The 20958-nt window shown below is 37.9% G+C and overlaps 1 protein-coding gene across 3 annotated transcripts in view; it reads right to left on the bottom strand.

Moving 5' to 3' along the window:
- Window positions 1-3878: 3878 nt before the first annotated feature.
- Window positions 3879-20958, bottom strand: part of KIAA0586 (KIAA0586 ortholog) — a 123252-nt gene continuing 106172 nt past the window's right edge. For all 3 annotated transcript variants that reach the window (XM_008702210.2, XM_040641886.1, XM_040641887.1), the window contains exon 31: window positions 3879-5870. In XM_008702210.2, the coding sequence (XP_008700432.2) occupies window positions 5719-5870 (152 nt within the window). In that variant the 3' untranslated portion in view covers window positions 3879-5718. The remainder of the gene's footprint in view (window positions 5871-20958) is intronic.

Here is a 20958-nt window from a genome sequence, read left to right as displayed (position 1 = left end):
AAATCTGGCCTGCGTACTGTTTTCATATGGTCCACGAGGGGGAAAAAAAAGTTCTTGCATATTTTAAAAGTTTATTAAAAAAACAAAGAAGAAACTGGAACACGGACTATTTGAGAGAGACCACATGTGGCCCGTAAAGCCTATATAACGCTCACTGTCTGGCCCATTACCGAGTCACTTTGCTAATGCCAGTTCTAAACTATCCAAAATCCTTAACCTGCCTTACACTGCTGTTTTGTCACTAGTGTTAATGGCCACACAATCACCTCCACAGAACTCAAATTTTCTCCCTAGGACAAGATGCCCTCAGTCATCGAGAAGAACTCTACCAGTTACTGTACTTGGTTGTATGCAGACCTAGCTAAATATTGTCAGAAGCTTATCTAGAATATTATCGTCAACATATTCAAGTCACTTTTTTGAAAGGGACATCACCCAAATCTTTATATGACTTCTAGCATAGTGGCCAGGTCTGCTAGAAAAGATACAGGTGTGTGTTAAGTTACAAAAATGGCCACAAATTCTTCCATCCCATATACATGTTCCTTTACATGTGACTGTGCTGATTTTCCTATTGAGAGAGAGACAGTCCATTTCTCTACCCTCTGAATCTGGGCTCGGACACATGATTTGCTTTGGCCAACGAGGCATTAACAACCTGATACAAACAGAGGCTTGAAAACTGCTGGTACAGCAGAGCTTGCCCTCTCTTGCTGCTCTTCGGAACCCTCACACCAGCATCATGTGAATGAGCTCAGGCTGGCCTGCTATACGCTGAGACACATGGCCCAGATCCCTGTGTGGCCCTGCCAACAGCTGGCAACTACCAGACGCGAGAGTGAGGCCCTCTGCTCCTAACCGACTGGAAAAGCATGTGGAAGGCCGGACAGCATCAAGACGAGCAGGACCAATCTGTCCCAGCTGGGCTCAACCAAATCCTCACCCACAGAATTGTGAATAAATACACAGTTGTTTTAAGCCACCTAGTTTTGCAGCGGTTTGTTGGGCAAACACAGTGATACGGATGCAAAACTGCTTTAGAACGTTATCAGAAGGAAGCTCTTCAGGTCCTGCAGTTACAACAGTCCACCCAGGGTTTAATATGTCATAATGAAAATGAACTTCCAAGTCAGATCGATGGATTTCCACCACTCCCATGAGTGACTGCGAGTTGAGGCTAACCAAAAACCTTGCCAAAGCAGATGGCTTCAGGCACCAACAGCTTACCTGGGACCTTCAGCTCCAGCAGGCAACTTTGGAAGTGCCAACTCCACCCAAGACAATGAAACCTAAGAGACCTTTTCGTTCTGTCCACTCAAACTGACTTCATTGTAAGATTGTTAATGTGTAACTATGGGCTACTGCTTTCCTTTTCTGTGTTCTCCAGGACTCTACTTTCCTTCATTTGCCCCCTCCCTTTTCTGAAACATTTCCTTTTCCTTGTTTGGAAGAATGATCAGACCATGACCTCCTCTGCTAAACTGATCTCTTGCTGAAACTGTTACCCATATGGAACTCCAAAGGTCACTCAAATCATGGGAATACCTCTGCTTAGTGCTAGCAAACAACCCCATCGAAGATATGATCTGAACATGTCCTCTATACTTTAGAACATATAGCAAATATTTCTAGACCCAGACACTCAGATGGTTGTTACATAGAATTACACACAGCCAGTATTTTATCCAAAGTGCAGAATCAACCCAATCACCTCTTAAAATAATCCTGGGTGTCTATGGTACTTTCAGAACCCATGCAACTATTTGGAGAAAACGGCCAAAGGAAATAAAAATACACAGCAAGCTTACTGAGAAATCCCCCACAACTATCCCAACAGTAGAAATAAATACCTCCTACATTACGACTTACACACTTACTCCTAAGGTAACACCTTGTGAAAAATAGAAAAGAAAAACATCCTTGTTCAGGAAAAGTGCGCCACAACATGTCAACTGAAATAGTTACCACCACTGTCTTAATAATTCAGGGAAAAAGACATACGCTTTCAATTCTATGTATAGATCTTATCAATTATGTAGCACCAGGCCTGTTCTCTATGTGGGACTTCCGTGTATACCAAGACTGTTCTTGGGATTTCTTACTAGCTACCAGTGAAGATTTTAAATCCTGTTTAGTCCCCACCATCTGGGTCTCTTCAGAGGTCTCAGAGGAGTGACCTCCCAGAAGTTAGAGGAGTCTATTGATTTCTTGAGGGGCTTTTAGCTTGGTTAGGTGTCCCTGAATTCAAGAGATGTATCAGGAACTCATCCCTCACTATGACTGAAATTATAAATGAGACCATTCATATCATAGAGATGCAGCAAAAGAGCTTTGATTTGCTTGCTCCCTTGGCAATTAATGGACCATCACATAATTTTACAATATTGGCCTCACAAGCGGGCATGTGTACTCTGGCTAATATCTCCTATTGTTTCTAGGTAAACACTTCAGGACAAGGAGAAAAAAATGTCTTAAAAAAATACAGACAAAGGCTGATTATTCTCAAAGGTTTGACAATCTGAGACTTGGAATCTATTCTCCGAGCATGGGCTAGGTCAAATAAAAACTGGTGTTCTGAACTTTTCTAAACTATAATGATGGGATTTCTCATGACAATAATCCTGTTTTTCTCCAAAGCATTTTTAAGACAGTCTTTAAAACTACTGTGCAACTGATGTTTGATGACCAAATGATGATTCTATAGTAGGAAGAGACAGAATTCCTTGTGTTTACCCTTCATACCCCAGGAGAGGCAGATGACCAAAGGGAGGGATGTGGGATGACATATCCTGACATGGCTACCCAGCCTGGCCCATAAGTATCTTCACCACACCGCATGCGCAATGTCCTTCACAGTTAATTTTTGCTAAACATGTACACATACGGACATATGGTAAAAAGGGTACCTCAGTGGGATTTCTCAGCAACATTACAGAAATACTAAGGATTCGGCTATCCACTATTGTTCGTTACTCACCTATAAGGAAATGCCATAGCATCAGGGCATTTTTTAAAAGATAAAAATGGTTCAACTACAGAATTATTCTTGGATTAGAGGTGGTAATCCACCATGAACTATTTTATTTATTTTACAGAAAAATGTTTTGAGTTTTTAAATAGAAAAGCAATAAAACTGATCTAAATATATGTTTAGCATTTCAAAAGCAAAATCAAGAGCCCAGGAATAGGCAAGGGATAAGAAATACACTGACCCAATCATCTTTTGAAAATGAAAACATTCATGAAAGATTCTATTAATGTGCATAAAAAGCAAATTTACTTTAGGATTTATACCAAGGGAACATTTTGAATGCCTGCTATCCTGGTGTTAAGGCATTGTAAGCCTAGCAATATTCACAGCCTTGATCTTGACAGAGCCTGCCTCTTAGTAGCATGTTTCCTAAATAGTTCATTCTAGAAGTTGGAAATTATAAAATGAAATTTTTTAAAGCCTGTAACATCAACAATGCCATTTAATTTACTTTACACATACAGTTTATTCCAAAAGGATTTAAGGTGGTTGGCAGGGGAATATATATAGGAGAAACCCCTGGCCAGAAATCACATAAAACAAAATACTGATGAGCAGACACAAAACACTTTTTTTTCCTCCAGAAAAGTTCAAGTAAATGAGGAGTGAAATAAATCAAAGATTATACTTCTACCCTAAAATTAGCAAAAGTGAGTTTCTACAGTTGGGGAGAAACTACCAACACCTTTAAAAAATGCCTTTGCTAAAATTAAGAAACATCCTTCTCAGAAAGAAGCAGCTGTGAAAATCAGAAACCAAGGGGTCATGTTTCAAATGAAGCCGCATTCACCCTATCTAGAGATTTATAGATGGACAGCAAATACCAAGTATGATACAGAGAATAGCATTTTTCTTGTACTTGTTTAATGGGAACTATTACAAGCAGAATTGTCCAAAAGGCAATACCAAAGAAAAACAGGTTCTAAAGTGAAACCTATAGCATTTCAGCAACGGAATATCTGAGAAGCTGGAGGAGCTGACATAGACAAAATGTGTGTGGAAGCCTGACACATTTCCATAGGTTTTTGCAGCTTCTGTCTTCAGTGAGAAGAAATCCTCAGACTCTTCCTAAATTCCCCAGGCAGAGGGCCCTGCTAGAAGCTAAAAGAATTCTACATTGCTCTTGAGTAATTCTTAACTTCAAATGTACATTTTAACCACCTGGGAAGGTCTTTTTTCTTTTTTAATACCAATGCCCAGACGCTACCCCATATTGATGAGGTCAGCATCTCTGAGAATGGAACATAGGCATTTGTTGTTTCTTTTCTTTTCTTTCTTTCTTTTTTTTTTTTTTTTTTTAAGATTTTATTTATTCATTCGACAGAGACAGCCAGCGAGAGAGGGAACACAGGCAGGGGCATTTTTAAAGCTCCCAGAGGCTTTAATGTGCAGCCAGGATTGAGACCCACAAAGTAACCCAGGCAACCCAGGAAAATGCTGAGAAAAGTCCAGGATGACTGTAGTGACTGTGTATTTGAACTTCAGTTGTGACAGGAAAATATGTTCACGGAGATGAGGCGTTTTTGTTTGTATTTTTTGTTTTTTGCTAATACTAGGCTATCCTGCGTCTCACGGTGCTTACCCTCTAGTGCAAGATGCTTCAATGCCTCAGGATAATGACACCCACCATTTACTGAGCTCTTATCTGGTGCCAGGCATTGTGCTGAGCGTCACCCCCAACATTATTGATAATCCCCATTATCCTGCAAAACAAGTATTAAACCCATTTGCCCAGGCAGCCCTGAAGAAGGGGCTTATCTGCCCCCATCACAGAGCAAGGAGGTGAAGAAAATGGAACTAGAATTTCAAAGCTACACTTCTGTTTTCTTTCAATTTTATGTGTTTATGCTTTGAAAGGTAATCTAGTCACATTTCACAGGTTTGTAAAGTATAAAGGTTTATAAGGCATATATGTAAGGTATAAAAAAAATTAACCTCACTCATAATTCTTTCCTGTTACAACTGAAGTTCAAACACACAGTGGCTCCAGTCATCCTTCACTCCTATCACCTAGCCACTCGGTCCCCCTCCCTGGAGACAAGTTAGCAGTTTCGGGTTTATCCTTCCAAAGACAGTTAATGTGTCCATAAGCACATACGTGCATGTAAGTGTGTGTGTGCACACCACATATCTGGATTCCTCCCGCTACTGTAAACGATGGCAGCTATTTTGCACATGGTTTTTTCACTTTAACGACATTTCTGAGGCAATTCCACACCGACACATAAACATTTTACAATTCTTTTTTGTACTACATAGTACTCCACTGTACAGATATACCACCACTTTTTTAGTCGGTCCCTATTCACAGGCGGTGGATTGCTGCCAATTATTTGCTGTTACAAAAAAAATTGGAATCAATAGCCTTGAGCAACATCATTTCACAACTACAGACAATTAGATCCATAGAATACATTCTTAGATGTCACAAGTCATGCCCTTTCCACTACTTCATGCTGCCTCAGGATTCTAAGAAATAATTCAGACTCACGATGATCCGTATTAAATTATTTTATTTAAAAGTTTTACCTAAATACCCAAATTACGCTTTTTACTATAATAAAAAATTAGAAATTGGTTTTCAGAATGTGCTCAAAACCCCAAATAGTTTGAGATATGGTTTTATGCTTGAGAAAAATGACTTCAAAACCAATGGCACAAATGTTCAGCTGGCTCCTACTTCCCTTTCAGAAGGTATCTGGTCCTGAGGACTCCGTGTCCCCCAGGACAGTGCTAATGCTCAGAGACTGAGAACAGTCCTCCAGGTTCACTGAGGGCAGCGTCACAGACATCCTGGTGGGCGATGTCTGAGAAGTGAAGAGTGGTACCGCTGTACTACCTGCAAAAAAGGAGAAACGCATTCAGCTAAACAAGCATATTCTGAGTATTTGTATGCTTTAAACTTCCTTGAATAACATGGGGGGAGGAATTGAAACAAGGATTGCATAGGAGACCATTTCTTTTCTCAATGAGCTCGGAGCTCAGAACTTGTCGGAGATAAAATACACCTTTCTTCTTTCCACTCCCACCCCCAGACAACTATGCACAACATTTTAAAAGTATGTTATGATCTGAACATTTACGTTGCCCTCCCCAACATTCATATGTTGAAATCTTAATGCCTGATGTAATAGTATTAGGAAGTGGCGCCTTCGGGAGATGCTTAGGTCGTCAGAGCAGAGCCCTCACGAACGGGATTTATCAAGGAGGCCCCTTGGAGAGCTTGCTGGCCCCTTCCACCATGTGAAGACACAGTGAGAAGGCGATGGCTGTGAACCAGGAAGAGGCGGTTTGATTTGATTTCTCCGGAACTGTGAGAAATAAAATTTCTGTTGTTTATAAGCCACCCCGTCGGCAGTATTTTGTTAGGGTAGCCCGAATGGACTAAGAGGATAAACAAATGCCAGCAGGGGTGGTACAAATCCAAATGCCGGGTAAGGGCATGTGGGGGTCAGAGCCTAGTCTGCAACCCAGACTTACCCTCTTACTGACTGTGCGACCTCGGGAAATTGTCTCACCACTCAAAATTTCAGTCCTTCCATGTTCAATGGGTTACTAGTACCTACCTTGCAGAATGTAATGAGGATACAATAGTACTGGTAAAGAGTTTGACAAGAGAGCTTAGCAGTTAGTAAGTGCTTGAAAACTCAGAGTTACCAGAACCACTAAATGGTACTATTTAATGCAGTACTAGCACTACTATCATTACCATTACCATCAAGTAAATAGCTAAGTCCGATTAAAAAACACACTGGAACAGCCCTAAAATAAGGGTTTGCTATTAAGTTACAAAAAGAACATGATTTTTTTTTTAAAGTGATATGAACCATGTGAAAACCATCTGAGGTCAAAGGTTGCCAAGGCACTTTGCCCTTTTTCCTACTTCTACAAAATGGACACTCAACTCAGGATCATGTCATTAATGCTCATTTCTGAGTGCCTAAGAGTGCTGTGCTATTAGTTAACAGAACTGATAGAAGGGAAGCAATATTAAAAGAAAAAAAAATACAGTGATCATTCAAATATCATTGACAATTGACTTTGGAAAGTATTTTTCTCTGTAAAACAGACTTTTCTTCATGATTGCTACGTTTAACCAAATACAGAAAAAAATCTCCACTCCATGATTGAGAGTAGTGGGAGGCAATGAAGAAGCCAGCCTGTGGCAGAGGAGACACAGGACAAAGTCTGGGATGAAGAATTCATTAATATGTTAAAAAGAAAAAGTTGACCATAACTGCAATCTATCTGCCTATACCCTAATTCACTTCTTTAGAAAGTTTAAAGCACACCACCTAAGAATACGAAGAATGCCAACCCGGTATTATTTAAGACTACACAAATTCCTGTTTCGGTTTTTATGGCTTTACTCTAAATACATAAGAATAATAGGCATCTTAAAAACAAATTATCTTTAACAATCTTTAAGAGATCTCTGAGTCAAGAGCCATAGTAATTTTTCTAAAACTCCTTTATACTTTTCAAGTAGTTTTCACAGTAGTAAAGTGGAAGTCTCCACTGCATTTTTACAGGGACTTCAGGAAAAGTAGATAGTTTCGGAGATTTCAATGATGACTCAATCACAGCTGTCCAAGATGATTGGATATTTGTAAAAGCCAAATTCCTTTCATATTAGGAAGTCTTATGAAGACTTAATATTATACCATTCATTTCATTACTTGTATCAATTTCATTTTCTTAATAAAAGAGGGACAGCTAATAAGATTTGGCAACATTATAGCAACATCACAAACTATAATACCACAGTATAATCTTAAGAAGAAAACAAGTCTTAGGATAATTTGAGAATAAACACCTTAAATAAGAAAAGACTTTTTGAAATTTAGCCCTGTCAGGGTATGATAAAAATTAAAATTAAGACACAGTAAGAACAGCTTTAAAAAAAGATCTTTATAGGACGTAAGCATTACTTAAATATCCTGTCACTTTGCAAAGTCATGATGCAGAGTGCACACAAAATAACCAAGAAAAGTATCCAAGATCAGAGCTTACTTCATCAATAAACACTAACATAGGGTATAACTAAGGCCAAGATCAAAATTAATTTTCAACCCATAAAAGTTCAATGTTACCTCCCCCTAATTATTAAGAAAAATTCCATTCCTTTAGTTAGTTGCCTGTCAAAAACCACACTGACACCAGATATTCTTCTTTTCTCTGTTATCTCATGTCACAAAACTGCTTTACATGTACCTTCATTTTCTATGACGTGCACTAAATTACTGATTAAATTACTCAATGATGTAAAACAAGAGCTCTAACTTTTTTTTTTGGATTTCAAAGAAATTTACAAGTCTCAGAGAACATATTAAATTCAATCACTGCAAAGTTATGCTAGTTCTCATAGTTAACGCCTTATATTTATATAGCAATTCATAATTTTGCAAAAATCTTTTCCCCATCATCTTACCTCATCCTGACAGTAATTCTGGGAGACAGACAAGGCGACTGAGGTTCAGAGACATTAAAGTGGGCTTTCCAAAGCATACTCTCACTAGCTAAACATCCCTACAAGCCTACTGTAAGTTTGGAGCTAAGATGGTGCTAAGAGATTCACAGATGAAGAAATAGTCCTCATCCTCAAGCAGCTCATAACCTAGGAGTGGAGATAGATGTGTATAGCAATACTTAGTTGAAATGACATGGAAGTAGCAGTTGAAGTAGGATTTCAAAGGTATGGAAGGTGATAAAGGAAAAGAACAACAAAATAAAGTCAATGTAAAGTCAGTATCTTTGGGTTGTTTTTTTCTAAGTCAGTATGTTAAGGGAACTCTATTCTGATATCAAAGTACTGATTGGATTGAAGGAATGGTGAGAGAGAAGGCTGTAAAGGAAGGTCAGGGTCAAGTTCTGTAAATGATGATGAGTCACAAGAGATTCTGAACAGAGGAGTAGGATGACCAAATACATTTAAGAAGAGAGAATTCCAATAGCTGTGTACAAAATAAGGAGAGAGGAGAGAGACCTATGGAAATTGTCTGTGTAAGAACTGATGATCCTTGCCAGTGGAAACAGATTCATGGTATTCTGGGGGGAGACTCAAAACTTATAAAGAATTGAGTATGGCTCAAAATAACTGGGTTAGCTGACTGATTAGGCAGTAATAAGAATACAAACAAGCCTGAGGCTACGAGGGTATGAAGAGGTATGGAGATACTGGGATCAGTTATATACCTGATGAACGTGAAAGCCTACAAGATGTATGAATGGACTTTTCCAGCAGGTAACTGGAATCAGCTGTCAGAGACCACCAGGCAGTTTTAGAGACAAAATCAGCAGTCATCTATATAGATACAATAATTAGAGTAATGCGAACAGTGATCACCTAGGGAGAGAAAATAGGCTGAGAAGAGAAATGATGACAAAAATATGAGGAAGGACAAAGAAAGGTGAATGAAGAGAAAATAAAGAAAAACCAAAGGGAAATGTCAGAGAGATAAGTAGGAAGAGCCCCAAGAGTAAAGAGTCACACAAGGTAACAGACGGTTTTCAAAAAAAAAAAAAAAAAGACTAGTGTAATTCATCTAATTAATTCAAAACTGGTAGTTCTGAGACAACTCACTGCTTTCTGCACTATAGCAAGTACCTCCGTCACTCAAAATAAAAAAAAACCATTGCTTTTAAAGGTGGGTAAGATAAAATCCATTCATGTAATATGCAGTGGTAGGGGCACGTAAGGAGAGGGGCAGTAATGACATTTCGAGCTCAAGTCCCTTTATGATAGGTCAAGTCTAGGGTCCAAATGAGATCTGCTGTCCAGTCACTTGGGAACAGTCCCCCCCCCCCCAAATTGTCAAAGTAAGACTTCTGGAGTTGGGCAGAGCTGGCCTCATCCATCTATCCACTCAGCAAATATCAACTGAGCACCTACTATGTGCCAGGCACTATTCCAGACTCTGGAGATATCAGCAGTAACGAAAACAAAGGCTCTGATCCCACAGCCATATATTCCAGCTGAGTGAAGGGCAAATGACAAGTAAGGAAACAAACATATAATACGTCAGGAGGCAATAACTGCTATAAAGAAAAATAGGTAAGGGGTAAAAAGGATAAGAGTGATAAGAGACTTTAGGAAAGTTATGTAACTTCTGCAAACCCTAGTTTCCTCATCCTTAAAATAAAGATAAGAGTACCTTCCTCAGGGGGTTTTTTGAGGATTAATGGCATAATGCAAATGCAGCGTTCCGTCTAATGCCAGCACACAGAAAGCACTCACAACAGATGAGCGCTTCCTTTCAGGTAACTGGAAAGGAACTATCCCAAGAGGCAATGACCCTCAGGATGGGCTGCAAAAGGTAGTCTGTGTTAGAGAGGGAAAGAATGTTTCACTGAAATATACTAAGAAAAAAAAAAACCCACAGCTCTAGAAGGCCTCCAAATAGTTATGCTATTTTAACTCAAGTAATTATGTTTTAGTCAACAAGTTAAGCCAATAAAACGCACCATTTTATCTAAAGATGTTTGTAAATGTGCATCTGGGGAAGGCTTTTTGAAGTGCTCATGTACTTTATTTTGAACAGTCATTTTGAACTTTAAACGAGGACTTTTTAGACTGGGAACATTTAAAAAAAATCTGGCAAATGAGTGTTACCAGGCAAAAAGAGTCACCTTCATATCCAGTTATGGTCCTCACAGAGTTTAATTTTTTTTTTAAAGGAAAAAGACATATCTTAATAAATCATCATCAAAGCAAATATAAATTTTCTGCCTATATTAAATGTAGTTTGATGCTTTTAAAGTTTGCCTTTTTAAATTTCCACAGTCATGTCATTACTCTATGATGTAATTGTTTCAACAGCTGTTTTCAGAGTTGTTTTTTAAAAAAAGAGACCACTCCTTGATTCCATGGGTTTGCGGTACGTCATTTAACTTGGCTATGTTTAAGCCAGGATGCCACTGAGTCAGACCATGTATTTCAAACATCCTAAGACATATTTTAATATCTTTTTGGGTGTTTGAAATTCAGGTGTTTTTTTTTTTGCTTCAAAGATATTTAAAATTCATAAAGAAATTTTACATTTGATGTTAGATTTATATTACGTTTGACGTTGGATTTATAAGGTTAAGGAACAGAAAAGTTAAACTAATTTATTCTAGGGAACACAAGTAATAATATAGGATTTTTAATGTCCATTTAGATTTTGCCCGTACATTGCATGTATGTTTCTAAAAATATACATAACTTTGTAAAAGTTTTTTGGGTTTAGATCATGCATTTCATCAGCAGGTTTCAGATTGTGACTCTAACCCTCAAACACTTGGTAACTCATTATTCTATCTCTGTTATTTGCAAACTGAGAGGAATCCAAACAAAGCATTCTCTCCTCAAACAACATGAGACAAGCAGAGAAAAGAAGAAAAAGTTTCCTCAATAGCTTCGTAAAAGAGTACATTATCTCAAACTCTTCATTCAGATTAAGTAAAACGTGAGGCACACGTGATACGTACGAATTTATGGCATTCTTCTATGAGTGGATGAAAAGATAGCTGAATGACTTGAAATTGCCTGGATTTGGCATGAAATAAAAGATTGGTTTCTTATAAACTACAAATTTAAAAATGAAATCGAAAAGGAAACAAATGTAATCATCTTGAATTCACGTACATGAAGGATCTTAACCCAGGGCACATGGATGAATGGTCAGGGACCTGTGAATGCCCTGGAAAAGTATGCACATTATTTTCATGCGAGTACAGTTCGGGAGGGAGACAGATGGTCACAGCTTTCAGTGCTCTGAAGGGATATGCGGCCCCTAAATACTTCAGAATCACTGACTTAAAAGGATAGCCCAGCCCCACGTGCAAGTGAGTCACATTCTCTGAGCTGTGCTTCCAGCAGCAGTGGTGAAACAGGAATTCCTGTCCTGTCAAGTGCGGATGCCTTGTTCTCGAAGATGATTTGGTCATTTGCACTTACCAAACTGCATTGTAATTATTTGTTTATGTGTCTGTCACTTGCTCTAACCAAGATACTCTGTAAGAGCATGGACTGGGACTTAGAGTCTTTGCTGTCTGACCAGGACAGTAGGTACACAGGAAGCCACTGTGACCTTATCATCTCAATCGTTATTTGCTTGTGGGTCTGTTCCTATTAACTACGTGCTGCAGGAGGACAGTGACTTTGTCTTATTTACCTCTGCATTCTGCAAGGTTTTAGCACAATGGTAAGCACACAGTGGGCCTTGAAATGGCTGCTGAACCGAACTGATCTGCTTGCACCTCCAGGGTCTGTGGTTTTTCACAGCTAACAGCCTGCTTAGAGTCTCGTTGACCAGATCCTGTCTTTAAAATCAGCCCTGAGTTCCAGCCACGCAGTTGTTTCCCAGCTGTCTGTGAAACTGTTACAGTACTTCAGCTGTATTTTATTGAGTTCTTGAAGCATTTTTCCTGTCCACCCTGGGCTCATCTACTCTTGCTTTAATTCCTTGTTTAAGCAGCTGCTAAACTATCCTGCTGTAGTCAATTCTCCTCACATACTTAACCCGGCCCTGCAGATTTTGCAACATCAGAGCTTCAGTGTTTGAGGACAAATACAAGTCTTGATGAAGAAGGTGCCTAGTCATTTGATGTCAAGTACAGTATGCAATACTTTATTTACCTCTGCTTTCCAGATTAGTCACTACTAAATGTTTCTTTCCTTACTTTCATGTTTAAGAGGGTGATTTAAAATGTTACTATAGTCTCATTCCAAAATATGTTTTAGACCTACAAATCCTATTGCATTTTTTAAGTTTACTATTGCTTCTGTTTTTAAAATGAGTTGACAAGTGCTTATTTTGAAATGTGTAATTTAGGATAAAAATAAAGCAGTTCCTATAGGAAGAATAAATGTATTGGCACCTGTAAAAACAACTCCAATTCTTTCTCCTCTAAAAGGCAATAGTTAATGTGAAAGGTTTGTTTCTTCTTATGCCAGGTTCCAGCTGCTTCACTTTGTTTAAAACTGACTTCAAAGTTTAAACACTGTCCTGTCCCAAAAAATAACCTCCCCCAGATGGAATTATCTTGAGTACTATCCTCATTGCTCTGAATACCACACCTGCAGCCTTTTAATTCAACATTTTATAAACTTTCCAAAAGGAAATGAAACATTTTTTTCTGTCCCCTAACTTATGCTTTATGGAGAGCTGGAGTTTACTGTATGGAGTTCCATTACTTGGGTGAGTTTATAGATATTTTAGAAGAACTTAAAAAGTATAATTAGTATCTCTACTGTGCTGATCATTATCAAAGAAATTACAAGAAAATGAAAAATCTGAATAGTTGCAAGTTCAACAACTTTTTTTTTTTTTATTTTAAGTAGGCTCCATGCCCAGTGTGGGGCTTGAATTCATGACCCTGAGATCAAGAGCCGCATGCTCTACCGGATGAGCCAGCCAGGCACCCCTCAACAACTTTAAAAGTAAAAATCTTACCTGTAAATACAGACTCGAGCTACAGCTTGGGCTCGGTTTGTGTTCGATCCATATCACCTGATGAAGCTACGTTGAGATTTTTTTTTCCATGAGAAAATCAGTTAAGCCTAGAAATACCCATGATTCATTCCTATTCACTAAAAAGAACACAAACTACATGCACTCCCACAGTTACTCTCATAAAACCAAGTAAACAGAAGCCTGATCTAATGGCCTTAATAAAAAGGAAGTCAAACAGCTGAATTTTAATGACTACCCATAGGAAAATACTTTACTCAATGGATTATTATCTTTAGGCATCAAAAATTAAGGAAAGGGGGAAACAAAGAATCATCAGATAATTTGCAATTTGTGTTAAATAAAAGAAACTCACGGACCATTTCTTTCAAGGTTAAAAGTTTTCACAGATTCCCTTACTTAAGGATTTAATCATTACAAGAAGTGTAGAATCTCCCTTCACCCTGGGTCAGACGGGGGCATATTACCCAACACCATCTACATGAAGCAACCAATAAAGTTGTCAGAGAACCACAAAAAAGCACTATACTGTCAAACCAAAGCCCATCTTAATATTAAGATGAAACAGACTGGGGAAAACCTCTCTGGCTAGGGAATGACGAAGTAGAGAAAAGTTAACTGAAGAGAGAAACTTATAGCACATGTGGTTCTCCAGCCAACAGGACACCCCACGGAGCAGAGGCGTGTGCCCACGTTAATGGTGCACTCTTACTCTGTGCTCCGAAATGCAGTCAGTCACTGACTGTCAATATCTGTCGTTTTAAACAAATTCTTCGGGCAGAACAATTTGGAAAAAAATGTAAAGGATGGTAGAATCGGTATTTTCTGATGTTCTCTAAGATAAAAATCAGGCTTCTCTCAAGTTTCCCTTATTTCACAAAAATTTCAGGTGGATGTGGAAGAAGATATGTAAATGAACATAATTTGAAGCATTACATCATTCACTTAACTGAGCAATGGGTTCTCACTGGTGACAAAGGCTCATGTTAAGCTATTATCATTATACTGTTGGAAACCTAAAAATGAAATATGTTAAAGAATTAAATGCAATCTAAATTAAGAAAAAAGCTTAAAAAGAATAGTTTTAGAAGAAAATACAGTTTTCTAAAGGTAAGCTTGGAGGCAAATATAAGTTACTTATTATATACTGAGTCTGCAAATAGACCAAAATTAAACATCTAACCTTGATACTGTTTTTAAAAAGCCTTTAAATGCATTCAAAGTGCTTACTATCATGTTACTATATGAGACACTATCTATGTTCACTTCCTACTCTGCCTCTAAGTTTCTTAGAGTTAGAGAGGAAAAGGGTACCGCTTGCCTCTCTACAGCCACCTTTCCAGTTCTACACAGCACCTATAATACAAAGGTGGACACGACAGTATCAGTCAGTCCCACCACAGAGGCCCCTTCCAATGAAGAACCTTTTCTACGGGGGGCGGGGGCGGCTAGGGGAGCAATTAAAATTAAGTGGCAGCCCAGTCTGAAGTGATTGCTTCAAAGCCCAGAATTTAAACGTATCTACTGTGTTACAGTAAGAAATAAGCAACGTCATCCCCTTTCATATTAAACAAAACTGGGTGGAAACTAAGAAAAGAAAAAGAAAACCTACCTTAGGTCTAGCTAGGATTCAGTTAAAATTTTTCATGTGTCCATCATTACTAGATGAGGTGTTGTGAAGACCACAAAGAATAAGACACTGTCTTAATCCTCTAACTGTGAAGATAAAGCTAACCCAGAGCAGACTGACAGCAGTGAGCAAATCTTCCAATTAATGCGCCTGTTCCGCCTCAAACATAAGAGAGTTTGAAGACTAACAATTCATTGAGCTCTCTGCCTTTTAGCATCATACCACTTCTAGATGTTAATGTTTCCTTCCTGGAACTCACATTCTTCTTCTATTCTTGGTAACTTCTCTTTGCCTCTTCTTGTTCTATTGCCTTCTTTTTTTTATCCTCTTTAGAAGGTGCTGTATATTATACCTGGCTGGCTTCGGAGAAAGGAGCTGTGAAACCTTTTCTAAACCAGTGATTTTCAACAGAAGGTTGGAGTAGGGAGAGGGGAGAGTCTGAATCACTTCTGGGGTTTTTTTCAAACTAACAAGGGCTCCCCCTTCCATTCTGATAGGCCCACATTCTAAAGGGGGTGTATCCCCCAGTGGGACCTGCTGCTATAATGAAACACTCTTCTAAATTCATAACAACCTAAACGTGAATTTTAAACACTGCATTTTCTTTGGAATAAAAAAGGAGCATGTTTTCTCTAATATTCAGATTTTTTGCTTAATAAAGGTATTTTCTTAAAACTTTCAAAAATGATGGCTTTAAAAAAACACAACGGCTTATTTCTGCTTTATTTAAACAATGAATTTTAACTCAAAAAATGACAACGATTTTATTACTCCAAAGCATACTTTAGTCATCTCTTTATATCTAACAAAGCTGCATTATCAGTAAAAACATCTAAATTGAAATAATGTGCTAAATCTGTTATTATTTTAAGATGTGCCTTCGATAAGCCATTTTCATAGGCTGAAGTGATTTACTGCAATGCTGGATTTTCACAAAGGACAAGAAAATGGGGGCACCCGGCTAGCTTAGTTGGTAGAACATATGACTCTTAATCTCAGGGTTGTGAGTTCGAGCCCCATGTTGGGTGTAGAGATTACTCAAAAATAAAATCTAAAAACAAAAGGTTTCCCTCCACCATCCTTCCTTATTTTCCCTAAGATGCCTAATTCAGTTCTTTATGTATGCTTGCTCAAGAAATATCCAGCTGACCAATGTTTCTGAACCTTTATATCAAACGGATATACTACTCTGTGATCTTTTACAGGTCCTTTTCTGGAAAAAACACCCACTTTTTTCTATTCCATTCTACACTGTAGTATGTAAGATTAAAAAAAAGTTGCAAGTAACTGACAACCAGACACTCCTTTAGAATCATCTGGAAGCTCACAGTTAAGAGCACAGACTTGGAAGCTAAACTGCCTAATGCAAATCACAGTGCCGACAGAAATGAGCTGTGAGACCTAGGAGAAATACCACCACTTTGTGGAATGTCACCATTTTGTGCTCCAATTTCCTCTTCTACCTCATAGTTTCTTATGATCACTAACAGAGACAATATATGTAAATAACTCTAAGTTATTTACATATACATTTATTACTCAATATATGGTAGTTTTATTCTTTTGTAGCTTGTGATTATTTTCTAACTTTTCCCAACTTACAAAAAATTCTTCTTGTTAGGCAAAATTTTCAAAATATTTTTGTACAGGGAGACCTTTTGTTGAGGAGAAAAATACTGCTCACATGTTACCAAGGGAGAGCTACAAGGGATCTCAGAGATCATCTTTTCCTTACTAATAAGGAAGTCAAGATTCAGAAAGGTTCACTGACAAATCAATGTGACATATTAATAATATTAATAGTAGGGACTAAAGCCCATAGCAAACAGTTCTTTCCCCACCTCCTAACTTTTTCAGACTCTTCTACTCTAGGATATGTCTTCAGATACAGAGACCTGTAGGAACAATCAGAAATTATCTGTTCTACTTTTTAAAAAATTATCAAGGAAGGAAATACAGTATAATGTTTAAGAGTACAGCCTCTGCTTTCAGAGTTGGGCTACATTTGATTCCCAGCTCTGTCAAGAACTAGCTCCATATCCTTGGGCAAAGTACATAACCTCACCAAGCCTCATGTTTCTCAAATGGAAAATGAGAATATTGTCATCTACCTAGTTGGGTTAATTATGGATCTTAGCGAAGTATATCACATACAGGAAATATACAGAGACGGCAGCTATTACGTGTTGATGTTATTATAAACATAAACAAAACTCTACCAAAACTGGGAGAGAGTCTAGATTTCTGTAATAATTTCTCCCAACAGTAAAAAAAAAAAAAAAAAAAAGCCACTATCTCAATATTAGAGTTGTCTATTGTCATTTATTCCTGTAACTAGTGGCTGGCTCATAATCACACTTGCTGGGTGAGGGGGTTTACTGAAAGGGTGAGTACTATACTCTGCAGGTGAGGATTAAAGCAGCAAACACAACCTATACCCTGGCCAACATGATTTGAAAACTGCTTATCAAGCTTGTTGACTCGTATTTCCTCATCCTACTGCTCAAAATGAAGAGAAACAATACTTACTGGATTTAAGTCAAAGGATGAGAAGAAAAAATTTCCAAACATTTGATCCATGAATTTCTATGGAAATTAGGAATGGGTAACAATGGCTAAAAATTCATTCATTCATTCATTCATTCATTCATTCATTTATAATTTATTTATTGAGTCATAAATTACCTACAACTATAACCTATCCTTTTACCTTTACCACAAAAGACAAAAGTGTTATCTTTTATTTAAATGTTTAAAGATATCACAAAATCAAAACAAGTGATCTGAGATTTGGAAATGGAATCCAAGGCTGGGAAAGCAGGGATACTGCTGAAAAAGCATTAAATGAGGGCACACGAGGTTGCTGGGATTGTACTATTTGTACACCATGCTTCTTCCAAACACTTACCTTATTTTAATACTTTAGCTTTTTATTTTAAATGGTCATTCAAAATCTTGTAGCTATATGGTGCCAATATGAAAGGAGGCTATGTTGTAGGATCTCAAAAAGTGGTATTTAAAAGGATAGCAACCTGGGCTTTACAATGTTTGTCCTCTTGTTTAAAAAATTTTTTGTATCAGCTTGAAAGTTTATCTTTTGGTTTTTAATACTATCCTTGGTAAGAATCACCAGAATAGCAATACTAAAATCTATAAATTGTTATATTATTATTTTAAACCAATTCTCTACGGATTATTTAAGAAAACTGCACAGTACTATAGGGCTGTTAACTGTAAAACAAGGATATAAAGATGAAGGCTCCTAATAATACATTTTTTTAGCCCACAAAATAAGAGTTTTTAAATGGTTTCCATTCAGAATATGAAACAAAAGTTAATAAGGAGAAATAAAAAACTAGTAACACTTAGAATACCTGGATCTTTTATACCAATTTGAGTTCGCTGGGGAAAAAAGGAACATTATTAGAGTAGTTAAAAATATATAAAAATAAATTAACACCTTTGAAATAAATAATCTGGCCAGATTAAGAAATTACTCTTCGGCTGCATATCTAATAGGTATACAAGTTTCTCCAATAATAGCATTTTAGAAATAGTATCTTGGCAGGATAAAAGCTTACACTCAACTGCCAAGAAGCTGATTGGTAATTCAGAAAATGGATGACCCACCTACCCTGAATGCAGACCAAGCTTTAATTGACTAACGTACATTTAATTACTGAAGCTCATTACAAACCATTTAAGTACTTGAATGTATTGCTGTGTGGTGTTATGACAAAGAGTCCCTGCCTTTTCGGGGCAGGAATGTCTAGAGGAACATTCCAGTATTACAATTTGTTTGAGAACTGAGAGAGTTGATGTTTTAGTAGACAACTTTATCTACAACGCACTTCCTGTTGGTTGACTAGCCTGTGATACAGCTACTAAAACAGATTCCTCTCAGACAATTCTTTATAAAAGCATGTCATAACGGTTTGAAAACTAAAGGAATCTTAAAAATCACACCAGGTTTGCCTCGTGAAAGAAGCCATACATTCTGTATGATTTCACTTATTTACAGTAAAAACAAAAACAAAAACAAGAGAACTAATCACAGAGCAGTGGTGATGGCTGCAGGGTGGAGGCTGTAACAAAGGCAGCACAGGGGGCTTGGGGCGCTGGCTCTTTCTCGAGCTGGCCATGGGATAGACCAGTGAGCTCAGTTTGCGAAAATTCTTTCAGCTGTACACCCATGATATGTGTACTCATCTATATGTATATTATTACACTTCCGTAGAAAGTTGAAATTGAAAAAAAACAACAGATGAGTTTCAGCAATTGCAAGGTGCTTCCTTTACAGTTTTGAACTGTTTTCCGATGACTGAAACAGCCAAATAACTAACTTTACTAGCCTTTAACATCAAGTGAATAGTTGCTAAGTCACAGGCCATACTGCTAACGACAAAGACAAATTCCTTTCTATTTCTTTCCTTAAAATCTTCAAATACCAGAGAGCTGAAATTATTCAAAAGCAGAAAGTGAGTTGTTGTTGTTGTTGTTGTTGCTTTACTTTGACTCTACAGGACTTCTTACTTAGAGGATACTTGATGCTCTGTGACAAGCAGCCACTCAATTTCTTTGAAATCACAAACTAATATCATTTTACCTAACCTTGAAAGCATTTCTAAAATATTAATACATTCTACAAAAGTCACTTAATTCTTTTTGGTGCCAAAAAGTTTTGCTGTTTCACGTTACGAAGCAATGACATCAGAGCTATGTTTAAACTCCACTCTCCTTCAACAGTAACTCGTACAACTTTAATTACATAAGGCCACAGCACAGACTGCTGCAGAAGGTCACCACTATCACATTCTCACAAGTGACGCTTGGCGGCTAACAAAGCGGAAGGCAAAGGAACTCCCTAATAGTTACTAAGCAGTTTGAACCCAGGCGCTTCTATAGTTCACGTACAGAAGATCCATCTTCCCAGATGGAAATCATTCCTAAATATGAAAACTCTCAAATTACACCCTGTGACTACCACTACAATCACACTGTATTATTTGTGTGGCTTTCATAGTGGATTTTGCCATATCTAGCCATTCCTAACTAAATTTGGAAACAAAAATTAAATGTGACATTGGGACCAGTTTACTTCCCCAAGGCCTGGTAACTTTTGAAAGAGAGTGAAAGAATGAAAAATGAGCTTTCAAATCCAGGAAGCCACTAGAAAACAAGAACACCACCATTCCATATCCTAAAATTAGAGCTCTAAAGATTTTCTGTTGACTAGTAAGTTTTGGGTGTGAGGGGGTTGGGGGTAGACTTCTGCTCACTGTACACACGACACCAATGGGAATAAGGGCCAGTCCAAGTTCTCTGTTACCATTACTCTGGGTAATAGTTCCAAGCTGTGAGACACAGCTGTATAGGCCTGCCAGCAAGGCCATCGCAGCCGTGTGCTTTGATAGCGTGGGGCCCTGAAGTGTCAGGATATAGAGAAGGCAGCAGTTGTTGGCTGTGAAAACAGTCTGATACAAACCAGATGGGAACTTACTAGATGGGCAACACAAAGGAAAACAATTGGCTCATTCAACAAAGTCAGATCCCTGCCCAGAGAATTCAGGGAAGACAATAACAGTCACCCAGAGTTGATGCAAACAAGAAACAGCCATGTGGTTACAGTTTCAAGAATTGTTTTTCCTCAGACTAAACAAAGTTTTGATTTCTAATTCTTGCATTCATTAATTGTAGTTTGGTGGACAAGCCCTTCTGTCAAATATTTCATTTATATAACATATACTTTTGTGACACCTGGAGAAATATAGTGGGACCTAGAAACTAATTTTGTGCTGTTTCCCATAAAGTGTTATGAACATAGGCTATGCTCTTCCAAGAAA

Source organism: Ursus maritimus, unplaced genomic scaffold (assembly GCF_017311325.1).
Source record: "Ursus maritimus isolate PB19 unplaced genomic scaffold, ASM1731132v1 scaffold_25, whole genome shotgun sequence".
NCBI lineage: Eukaryota > Metazoa > Chordata > Mammalia > Carnivora > Ursidae > Ursus > Ursus maritimus.
The sequence above is the reverse complement of the archived record's forward strand: the minus strand, read 5'-3'. Positions and strand labels throughout refer to the sequence as shown.